Source organism: Caretta caretta, chromosome 2 (genome assembly GCF_965140235.1).
Source record: "Caretta caretta isolate rCarCar2 chromosome 2, rCarCar1.hap1, whole genome shotgun sequence".
Lineage (NCBI taxonomy): Eukaryota > Metazoa > Chordata > Testudines > Cheloniidae > Caretta > Caretta caretta.
In genome coordinates, this window is record NC_134207.1 from 2,110,937 (window position 1) to 2,122,764 (window position 11,828).

Genomic DNA, 11,828 nt, shown 5'->3' on the forward strand with positions numbered 1-11,828 from the left:
CTACAAGCAATTTCAAGGTGTGAATTCCAGAGTCTCTTCAGAGTCTTCTGGAGGAAGCCCAGGATTCCACCCACAAGCTTCCGCAGGACCACAAGTGGGAACTACACAACTTGGTGGTACAAAACATCTTCCAGTGGGGATTCCCATTGTGGGATCTCTTCATGCCCAAGGACAAGAAGAAATGCCCGACCTAATGTTCCCAAGCAGCTTGGGGTCATGATTCCAGAGGGGATTCTTTCCTGGTTCAGTGGTTGAAGCTGCTGATGTATGCCTTCCCACCCCGCCACCCTTTTGCCCTGAGTCCTAAAGAAAATCAAGGAGGACAGTGTGTTGGTGATTCTCATGGCATCCTACCGGCTGAGGCAGTTCTGGTTCACCAGCATCCTTCAGATGTCTGTGTTCCCGTGCATGTATATCCATCCATTTCCAAACCTTCTAACACAGAACAGAGGTAGGATCAACTATCCTAACCCAGCAGCCTTCTAACTAACAGCCTGGTATTGGGAAGGATGACGAGCTTAGAGGAATCGTGCTCCAAGGAGCTACAATCCGTACTCCGTAATAGCAGAAAACTCCCCACGAGACAGTGTTGAGGGCCTAAATGGAAGAGATTTTTTGTCCGGTGCCAACTTCGGCACATAACCCCAGAGGATTTGGACATTCCTACTCTCTTAGACTACCTTCTTTCCCTGAAGAATCTGGGGCTATCTCTGTTTCCAGTGTGTGCATTTGACATCAATTAACGCCTTCCAATTCCTGGTTGACGGCTACTCAGTCTTCACCCAACCTACAACTCGGGGCATGGCTACACTTGCAGATGTAGAGCGCTTTGAGTTAAAGCCGCCTTGGGAGAGCGCAGTAGGGAAAGCGCTGAAGTCTGTCCACACTGACAGTTTCAAGCGCACTGGCGTGGCCACATTTACGGCACTTGCATGCTGGGATAGCTGCCCATAATGCACCGCTCCCAATGCCGCTGCAAGTGACTGCAACGTGCTTTTCAAATTGGGGGGGTGGAGTGTGTTGTGTGTATGTGGGGGGAGAGTGCGTTTTGGGCGGGCTGAGAGCATGTCATCATGCTGTCTTGTAAGTTCAGACAGCAGCAGACCCCCCACCCCTCTCTCTCACAAAGCATTCCACAGTAAGGGTTGCTTTGTCTCGGAGTAGATAAGCAGCTGGCTGTCAGAAACTGAGCTTTCAAAGGGCATATCCACATTCCTACAGTGATTCAGAAACAATGAGAAGAGCGGCCACTTGACCTGAGGGGATTAGGGGACGTTTCCGGAGGCCGATCAGAGCGCAATAATGCAACACCTCGTTCCCACTGATGCCTGGGCGTTTCAGCCAGGGTGCACCAAGTATTAATCTTCTCACCTAGGTGGAGAACCAGGAACGCCCTAGTGGATGGGTAGTGAGCTAGGGCGCCTGGGGCTGCTTTAATGTGCCTTAACTCACACGTGTAGCCCAACCCTAAGATTCCTGAAAGGCCTTGCCAGAACTTTTCCTCCAGTATTGAAACCAGCACTGTCTTGGGACCTCAGCTTGGCTTTGTCAACACTCATGAATCCTCTGTTTGTACCATTGGCCCCTTGCTCCCTTCTTCACCTGAATATGAAGGTAGCCTTCCTGACTGCAATCACCTCTGCCAGAAGAGTGGGTGAGCTCAGGGCCTTTATGGCAGACTCCCTATGTAGTGCTCCCTAGAGTAAGGTAGTTTTGAGGTTACACCGCAAGTTCATTCCAAAGATTCCCTCTGAATTCCACATTAACCAGGTCATATACCTTTTGGTCTTCTCCACAAAACCTCACGCCATCAGGGAGAACAGGAAGTTCCACTCTCTGGACGTCCCTCAAGCCATAGCTTTCTACCTACAGAGGTCTGAACCCTCCCAGAAATCTGAGATTCTTGGTTTCCTTTGCTGAGCTGATGAAAGGAGAAGCAGTTTCCTCTCACAGAGTCTTTACAAACTGATTTCTGGTTAAAAGAAAAGGAGTACTTGTGGCACCTTGTGTTGTGTGCCTTTGCTATGATCTTGCGGGGATGATGACTCGTCAGAGTGAGGGCTCACTTGACCAGAGCCCAGACTGCTTCAGGGCCATCTCTTCAGGATTTTTCCCTCCTGGAGATCTGTAGAGTGACAACATGGAACTCTGTGCAAACCTTTACTAGACATTCTGCACTGGTGCAACCCTCTTCTGCGGTTGCGTTCTTCAGTACAGTGGTCCTAGAGTTGATGGTGCAATACAGGTCCTCTCGCCCTCCTCCTTGCTGAATGCTACTTGGGAGTCACCCACAGTGGAATACACATAGGGACCATCACTTGAAGGAAGAACAGTAAAGTAAATGACCTGAGTTCTTTGAGATGTGGTTCCTATGTGTATTCCACTACCCACCCTCCTCCTCTCCTGCGTCAGATCCTTTCTCTACCACAAATCACTCTCGGAAGGTATTGGAGAGGCATTCAGTCCACACCACCCCTAAAGCCTTCGGATTGGAGCACAAAGAGATACAGGGCACAGGTGCGGACCAAAGGACGCTACTAGGAAGAATTTTCCAGTCTCAGTTGCACAGAGCACATGTGCACCACAATAGAATACAAATAAGGGCCACACATCTCGAAGAACGTTGGTTACTGTAAAGGTGAGTGATCTTTCTTTTTAAACAGGTCCTTGTTAAGAGGACTTTCAGTAGATGCCCATGTAATAGCAGGACTAGGGTGCGCCTACATTGAGGGGCTGTACGCCATTGTAAGCAGAGCTTTACAAAGCGGAATGCTTGCCTTGAGGGGGAGTAAATCTTCATACTAGCTGCAAGCCAGAGTTTTGTATGGCTCTTCGCAAACTATTGCCAGTCTTAATTATGACATGGCTATTAGGAGGATTGTTCAAGTCTAGGAGCTTTCTATAGCAGCCCCTCATACATGTTAACACCCTGTTTCCCCTCAGCTATCGGTAGCTCCTGCATGTGTTTCACAGGTAGCATTGATCGTGGTAAATGACTGGAGTACTGGGACGTGGGACCCCTTTGGGAACCTTAAGGCTTGTTGAGGGGGAAGGCAGCAGAGAAGAGGAATAACTGGAGGCAGGGAAAGTTGTTTGGCCCCAGAAAGTGAGCTGCATTCTGTCCCTGCACTGCTCCCTGCTGTAGCCAATGCTGGGAGCAGCTCATGTGTACATAGGTTAGGCACAGCTGTCTTTTTGTGGACTAGGGAGAGGATAGACAGTTGCCAGATAAGAATTAAAAAAAAAATAGTAATAAAAAGAGAAAAATACACACAAGGAAGAAGCAAGACAAAAAAGGCGGAGGGGATGGGACGGATAAAGACCCGATGAAAGAGAGAGTGGACAGAGGGGAAAGACAGTGTTGTTTTAAAGGGTGCTCCAAGGGGGACTGAACAGAAGAACACACCCAGCCATTAGTGTTTCCCCAATGGGATTCCAGCAAAAGGTTGGGAACCACCAAACGAGAGCACCAAAATGCACAGGTGCCAAAGCAGGACTGGTGTGTCTCAATCTCATGTTTTGTTCTCCTCTTGCATACAATAAAGGTATCCTTCATGGCGGAGCCAAAGAGGGTGTTTGGGGAAAGTGGGAAAATCCAAATGCTCAGGAAGACAACAGTTCTGATGTGGATAAAATGGAGACCAATGGAAACACGCACACTGCAAAAGATTCATGGAGCCCACACTAGTTAGTTATAATTCAAAGACTGTTACCTGACTTGTATACACACAATATATGTACATATATCATTAGTACCAAAAGGCTGTAGAAATAGACTCCTTCCTGTTGAAAAATTATTCTGAAACTGATTGTCATGTAATCTTACACTGATAATTTAACATGATTGACTGAGCGCATTCTGAGCACTGTCTCTGAAGTAGCCTGCTGCATCAGTGCCTCTTTTCAGAACGGAGGAGTTTGCGTACAACAGCAAAGCTGAAGTATCCATTTGGACAATGGTTGGCTGTTTCTTGAAAGAGAAATGAAGTGAGTCAGCTGCATGCAGAATTGATATTCACGGGACTCCCTCTTTGCTAAGACACTTGACTCTAGAGTGTAGCCAGCAACTCTCTGCCAGTGAAAGCTATTTTGGTAAAGAAAAACTTAGAGTAACAGGCAAAGACTCATCCAAAATGCATAGAGTCAAATGCTAAAACACTGTAGCCTACATATTAATCCAAAGCAATTAATCCAAAGTATCGACCCACTGATTTTTGGAAAGGAAAGCAGATTGTGATTTGATCAACAGAAAACTTCTGCAACAATAAAGAACAGCTTCTTGTTGTTCCTTGTAAATTGAGGGGATGGATGAAGTCCAAATTGAGTTAGGATGGTGCTGGAGAATCAGCTTATCCTGCCTGTTATGGAGCTTTTCAAATACAGACAGGTTGTGCTCGAACTTCAGCAGAAGTGGAAAGAAAGTAGGAATGGTCTAACCTGAAAAGATAATGTGTTTTGTTTACTTAGGGGATTATGCTAATCTACATTAAAACCTCTCCCTGGCCTTCTGGTGAGGTGTAACCAAAACTTCCATCTGGTGAGAGTGAGTTCTTGGAGTTACTGTGTGTCAAGTGTGAGAAATTGCTGAGTTTTGTGTCCTATAAGGACATTGTTTCTGAGAGAGCCTGAAGTCGCATTATACTTTTCTGTATCATAAAGCCCTGCAGTGTTACAGTGGCAGTGGATGCAAGTGGGGCTTGATCCACAGCCCACTGAAATCAAGTAGAGACTCTCAATGATTTCAGTGGTCTTTGGAGCTGGTCTCAGTGAAGATGAGAATTTTGTTGAAGAGGAATCTGTGTAGTACAGTTAAATCTTCCCGGATTAACTGTTCAGTTTTGCTTTCTCTAAATATTCCCAGTTCTGATTAGGTTCATAATGGAGTCTTTGCTGAACAGAGCTATGGAGCACAGCGATCTGTTTAATAGTATTGTCCCCACCCTTTGTGTTTTCACTGTCTTGTTTCTCCTTTTTAATGTGTTTCCATCCTTTCCCTGCAATGCTGCCTCACTGCAGGATGAGTAGTGCAGCCTGCTGCTAAATTTGCAAGTGCTGTAAGAATTTTTATGCTGTTGGGCAGGGTTGTTTTTTGTTTTGTTTTTTAACTGAATGCAGGGCGCTTTGAGGTAAAGCAGATAAACTGCTAGGATGTCAGAGACCCAGCCTGACTGAAAATGTGTCTCGGTGCATCACTTCAGCTGACAAACTGTTTTTGCCTTATACCAATATGATGATTTGTAGCATTGCTTGAATCATGCATTGTATTTGTGCCTTTTTGTGTTTATAAAATAAAAATACTTGATATTCTTCCAAAATAAAGTATACAGGTATTGGTGGTTGTACGTGTGTGTGTGTAGAGGAGGTGGGGACATGTTACATACTGAGAGTGGCTGTCACTGCATCTATTCTTAATCCATCCTCCTTCCCTACCACTGGCTCCATTTTCCCATCCTTGGTACCCTCACCGTTCTACAGTTCCCACCATCCCTACCTGCTCCTCTTCCCCTCTCTCCTTTCCTTCCACTAGCACAGACCAAGTCCTACCTTAACCCCCTTTCTGTTTCCCATATTCATCTCCCCATGACCACCACACACACACCCACCACCCACCCCCCCTTCCCCACTGTCTCTGGAACACCTACTCTCTGGAACACCTGCTCCTTCTCTGAAAAGATTTGTCATCCATGACCTCTTTGTATCTTGTTCCCTCCAGTTCTTGGCTTTCTGAGACCTAGATCCCTTTGTCTGCCATGGCCTCTGCTGCTGCCCTCTTAGGTCTCTTCTTTTCTCTCATTCCCTGCCTGGAACAGACCAGGGTGGGGGTGTTGGGCTTTTTCTCTCCTGTTCCTGCTGCTTCAAGTCCCTCCACCCTCTCCCTTCCCACTTTCTTCTCTTTTTGAACAGCACTGTACCCGACTCTCCGCTCCCCCCCCATGTTGCTGTCATCTACTGTCCATCCAGTTCCTCCCCCTCAGCCTTCCTCTTTGATTTCAAATCTTGGCTCTCTTACCTTCCCAGTCTTTCACACTCATCCTTGGTGACTTCAGCTTCCATATTGAAGACCCATCTGACCCCTTAGGTGCACATTCTTCATAGATTGATGGTCTTTAAGTGTATTCTAAATGTGGGTATGAGTGCGCGCCATGCACCCTAGTCCAGAAATTTTTCAGAGCAGTGTCCATTGGCCCGCACATGTGCAGTAGTTCTCCTCATGCTCCTGATCTGGGGTGTAAGAGACCGTGTGTGTTGATACCTCTCCAGTTCCTTCTTACCGCTGCCTGGCCCAAGTCAGAACTGTGTCCTCCACTTTGGTGCATAACCTATAAAGAAAGCATTTGTAAATAGTTATATTCTGAGAGTTAGCAGTTAAAGTTAGTTAGTAGTTAGCAGTTAAAGTTTATAGTACAGTACAGTTTAGAGTATTTCTTTCTCCCTGGTTGGGAAACGCCTCCCCAGCACCAGGACTGTGCCCAGAGTCCCTCGATCCTTCTCCATCAGTGATGAACATCAGCATTGCCTATATTGTCTGGGTGAGGCGCATATCTCTGTTGCTCCTTCCCACCCAGAACTCAAGAAGCCCGGGAGTTTCACCTATGGAGTCACGTGATGGAGAAGGCTATGAGACCCCTCTCCGATTTGGGCCAGGGAGACCCCCTGTAATCAGCCTTAACTGATCAACAGTGCCCCTCCAAGTACGTGCCTTGGAGCAAAGCCCTCAACATCTAAGCCTAAGATCTCTTCTTTCAGGGCTGCCCTTGATGGTAGAGAGCACTCTCCTGGGTGTAAGGACAGATCCCCACTGAGGACTGTCCGTGAAAAACACACTTCCTCCCTGAGTCTGTCCAGCTTGGGTAAGACGTCACATATGGAACTTAAGGAACTGACTCTATTGAAGACTCCTGGATCAGAGTGCAAGACACATAGAAAGAAGGATCCGCTGGTTCTGTTGGTCACCTTGGTACTGAAGCATAAGGATAGATATTCACTGGTTCCATCTACAAGTGCAGGTCCAAACCTATTGTCTGTATCGCTTCGTCTGTCTAAACACCAGCTGATGAACCAGGTCAATCAGATTTAACTACAGGAACCTCTTGAACACCAGGGTGTCCCGAGACTTATACAACACCAGAGGATATATTCCTCCCTTATCTGTAGTCTCCACTTCTCTCTGGCTCAGCCCTCCAGAGGGATGTTCTTACTCTGGAGGAGGAGTCTGCACCATTGTCCCAGGAGCCATCTCCCTTCCGGCCATCTGGCAGGAGTGTCCTGGTACCAACGTCACCACTTCTACCAGTGGAGCAGGTCTTGGACTCAGAGGACTCTCTGAGGCAATTGAACCCTGATAGTCAAGGGGTTTGTGACGAAGGGGACTGTTCTTAATGTTTCCTCTGAATAGTGTGGGGGTGCCTCAGTTTCCCCCATGCAGTTCTTAAGTATCTCGGTGGTGGGGTAAGGGTGTATGATCCTTGCAGAGCCCTAGAGGGCAGGTGTGTGCAGGGGTCTGGACACAGAGAATGGCCAACACCCTGTTTCCTGGCAACTGATGGCCTGGGCCCTTCCCCCCCTGCAAGGTGAGAGCTAAAGGGTTGGAGAACAAAGGAATCAGGTGACCTCCTGGCCCGGGAAAGAGACAAAGCCCAGAGGAGGGGGGGCTGGAGAGTGTGTCAGTTTTGGGGCTGGCTGGGGTCATGAAATGAAGTGCAGATGTGGTTGTCTGGCTCACTCCCCCCCAAAATGGACCCAGCGGAGGGGTCCTATTCTCTGCACCTACAGGCTCTGTTTTAGACCATGTTCCTGTGGTCTAATAAACCTTCTGTTTTACTGGCTGGCTGAGAGTCCCGTCTGACTGCAGAGTTGGGGGGAACCCTGCCTGAGCGGACTCACTGTGGGAAGCGCACGGAGGGGCAGACGATGCTGAATGCTCCGAGGACAGACCCAGGAAGGTGGAAGCTGGGTGAGCTGTGTGTCCTGAAGACAGGCTGCTCACAGAAAGGAGACTTCCCCAGAGTCCTGACTGGCTTCATGGGGAGCATCCAGAGCATCGCCCAGGGACTCCGTGACAGGGTTACCCTCGTCATCTTGCTGGATACGACACCCCTTTCCCCCCCAGGGACTGCTGGTACAGATTTCCTTGGGGTTCTCCTGCAACCAATCGATCCCTCTTTCTTGCATTATTGGGATCTGTGAGTTCCTTATGGCAGATATCTGCGCCCCTCTCGAGTCCCACTGCTCCTTGCCTCCCGGTTCTGTCAGTAGACGAGGAGGAGGAGTGGAACTGGATTCACAGGTCCTGATGGGTGCCTCTGCATCATCCTTGGATGAGGTGGTCACTCCTCCTCTGTTTTTGTAATAGGGAGAGAGAGCACGGGGCCTGGTGCGAGGCCTGAGGCCTGAACCAAAGTGAGCAAAAGTTACACTCTGAGCAACAGTCCGTGTGCTGTACCAGCTCTGGTCAGGTTCAGCACACAGAGAGAACACAGGCAGCCAACAACTGACAACAGCCTTCTCCACCGAATGACCACTGCCATTACCGGGACTATTGCAACAAGTTGCCAGTGATCTATAGATACCACTAAAGGGGGTAAACAGTGAGGTGGCAAAATTTGCAAATGATACAAAATGGCTCAAGATAGTTAAGTCCCAGGCAGACTGTGAAGAGCTACAAAGGGATCTCACAAAACTGAGTGACTGGGCAACAAAACGGCAGATGAAATTCACCTATTGATAAATGCAAAGTAATGCACATTGGAAAATATAATCCCAACTATATCTATACAATGATGGGGTCTAAATTGGCTGTTCCCACTCAAGAAAGAGATCTCAGAGTCATTGTGGATAGTTCTCTGAAAACCTCCACTCAATGTGCAGCGGCAGTCAAAAATGCGAACAGACTGCTGGGAATCATTAAGAAAGGGATAGAGAATAAAACAGAAAGCATCATATTGCCTCTGTATAAATCCATGGTACGCCCACATCTTGAATACTATGGAATATGCTGGAATTGGAAAAGGTTCAGAAAAGGGCAACAAAAATTATATGGGGTATTGAACAGTTGCCTATGAGGAGAGATTAATAAGACTGGGATTTTTCAGCTTGGAAAGGAGACAACTAAGGGGGGATGTGATCGAGGTCTATAAACTCATGAGTGGTGTGGCGAAAGTAAATAAGGAAGTGTTATTTACTCCTTCTCATAACACAAGAACTAGGGCCACCAAATGAAATTAATAGGCAGTAGGTTTAAAACAAAAGGAAGTCTTTTTTCACACAACGCACAGTCAACCTGTGGAACTCCTTGCCAGAGGATGTTGTGAAGGCCAAGACTATAACAGGCTTCAAAAAAGAACTAGATAAGTTCATGAAGGATAGGTCCATGAATGGCTATTAGTCAGGATGGACAGGAATGGTGTCCCTAGTCTCTGTTTGCTAGAAGCTGGGAACAGGCAATGGGATGGATCACTTGATGATTACCTGTTCTGTTCATTCCCTCTGGGGCACCTGGGATTGGCCACTGTCGGAAGACAGGATACTGAGCTAGATGGCCCTTTGGTTTGACCCTGTATGGCTGTTCTTATGAGGTCTAGGACCCTCAATACCAGCTCCTGGACATTGTGCAGCCTCAGGAGCCTTGTAAGGTAGCCCTACCCATCAGTGAGGCCATACTAGAACCGGCTAGAGAGGGATGCCACACTCCAGCATCCTGTGCCCCCATACTGAAAAGGGCTGAGAGACAGTATTTTGTTCCTGCCAAAGGGGCTGAATTCTTATTATCCCACCCTGTCCCCAACTTGCCAGTGGTACAGATGGCTGATGAAAGTGTGGGCCCCGCATGGCAAATAAAGGCTCTAAAAGACTGGATTGTGTAGGGAGGAAGGTCTTCTCCTCCACAGGTCTGCAGTTTCATTTTGCTAACTAACAAGGGTTGCTAGTGAAATAGGATTTTAATACTTATTCTAGTCTTGTGGACTTCACAGACAAGCTTCCCAGAGAAGACACTGCTCAATTTCAGTCTCTTTTAGAGGAGGGGAGGCTAGTGGCAAAAGTAGCCCTCCTGCTGCACTGCATGCAGTGGACACGGCTTCCAGAAGTTTAGCCACTGGTCTAGGTGTGAGGGGGATTCTACAATCGGCAGGGTTCCTTAGCAAGGTCCAGAGTGCCACCCAGGACCTTCCTTTTGACGAGTCGAATCCCTTCAACAAGAAAACCGATGAGTCCCTGCACTTGCTAAAAGTCTCAAGATTGATGCTGCATTCTCTGGGGATTTATACGCCAGCCCCTAGGAGGAAACACCAGACAGAGTCCTATATACCAAGACCGCCACCTCCTCATGCATCTTATGACCGGTGCACAACACAGCCTCTGCGCAAATGCCAGAGGATTCAGAGGCCTTGGTCTTGGCCTCCTCTACTGCCACAGCCTCTCCTCACTATCCACCACCAGCCAAGAGCCACTTTTGGCATATTGGTCGAGACCCAAGCACCGCTACTGTTGCCAGCCATCTGTCCCCTGTCATTTTTGGGGGCCATCTTACACTTTTAACCCACAGCTGGAACAAGATCACAGTGGACAGTTTAGGTTCCAGAGATTATTCACCAGGAATATTTCGTAGTTTCTTTCCTTGCCACCTCACAAACCCCGTTCATCCCCACCTCTCATCAGGTGATTCTTCAATGGTAGGCGGAATCCCTTTTACCTACCCTGGACCTTCAGCAACTCAACATCATTATTCAAAAGCTGAAGTTCCAGATGACCACATGAGCATCTATAATCCCCTCCCATCAGGAAGGGGTGTGTTTCATAGCTCTCAACACAGAGGATGCATATTTCCATGTGGATATTCACCAATCACACAGGAAGTTCCTTGCGTTTCATGGTAGGCCAGGAACATTTCCAGTTTTGAGTACTCCCCTTTGGGCTGGCTACGGCACCAGAGTATTTAGAAGGTTTTCTCTGTGTAAGTAGCCCATATGAGGCACCAGGACTATATGATATCCCATGTGATATCCGATTGGCTTCTGGCAACCCAACCTCGTCAGGAGGTCAGGTCAGCGACAGGGTTTCTCATACAACTTTTAACAGCCCTAGGAGTTTGTATAAACAAAAAAGTCTTTTGTTACCCACAAGGTCAATAAACTTTACAGAGGAACGGTTGGACTTGGCTTCTGCAAGAGCGTTCCTCACCTCAGAAAGGTTTCGTGCTGTGAGCAACCTGATTTTACACATCGACCACACTCTCGCTGTTTGGCCTACGTGACTCCTTCCACAGGCTCGATCTGCAGTGCTTTCAGGCTGGCTCCACCCCATCTATTGACCAAGCAAGGACCATGTCTGCTCCAGCGTGGTCAGTCCCACTAGAGTTGTCATTTCCCTGACTTGGTGGTTGATCCCAGAAAAGGTCATGGTGGGAGTTCCCTTCAGCCCTCCCACCCCCAGGGCCACCATTGTGATGGATGCCTCCCTCCTGGGGTAGGGTGCTTACCTGGACCCCATGAGAGGCCAGACTATACATATAAACTTATTGGAACTGAGGGCAGTCCACCTTGTATGCAAGGCCTTTCATCTTCCTGTACACGCACTCCATATACAGATAACATCACCGCTATGGTCTATATAAACGGACAGGAAGGAGTGAGATCTGCTGCCAAGAAGCAGTCAGACTTTGGAACTGATCCGTCAGAAACTGCATCACAATACAGACCACCTACCTCCCCAGTATTCACAGCTCGCTTGCAGACTAAAGAGAAGCTTCTCAGCAGACCACGAGTGGGAGATTCATGACATTGTCCTGACTGAGAGATTTACACAGTGGGGTTCACAATGGGACCTCTTGG

General features: G+C 47.9%; 1 protein-coding gene across 6 annotated transcripts in view; it reads left to right on the forward strand.

Annotated features, from left to right (window-relative positions):
* Positions 1 to 5,332, forward strand: part of LOC125630861 (uncharacterized) — a 111,670-nt gene extending 106,338 nt beyond the window's left edge. For 5 of the 6 annotated variants that reach the window (XM_048837000.2, XM_075124857.1, XM_075124856.1 and 2 more), the window contains exon 30: positions 3,546 to 5,332. In XM_048837000.2, the coding sequence (XP_048692957.2) occupies positions 3,546 to 3,688 (143 nt within the window). In that variant the 3' untranslated portion in view covers positions 3,689 to 5,332. The remainder of the gene's footprint in view (positions 1 to 3,545) is intronic. The other variant, XM_075124858.1, reaches the window with a different exon arrangement.
* The last annotated feature ends 6,496 nt before the right edge of the window (positions 5,333 to 11,828 follow it).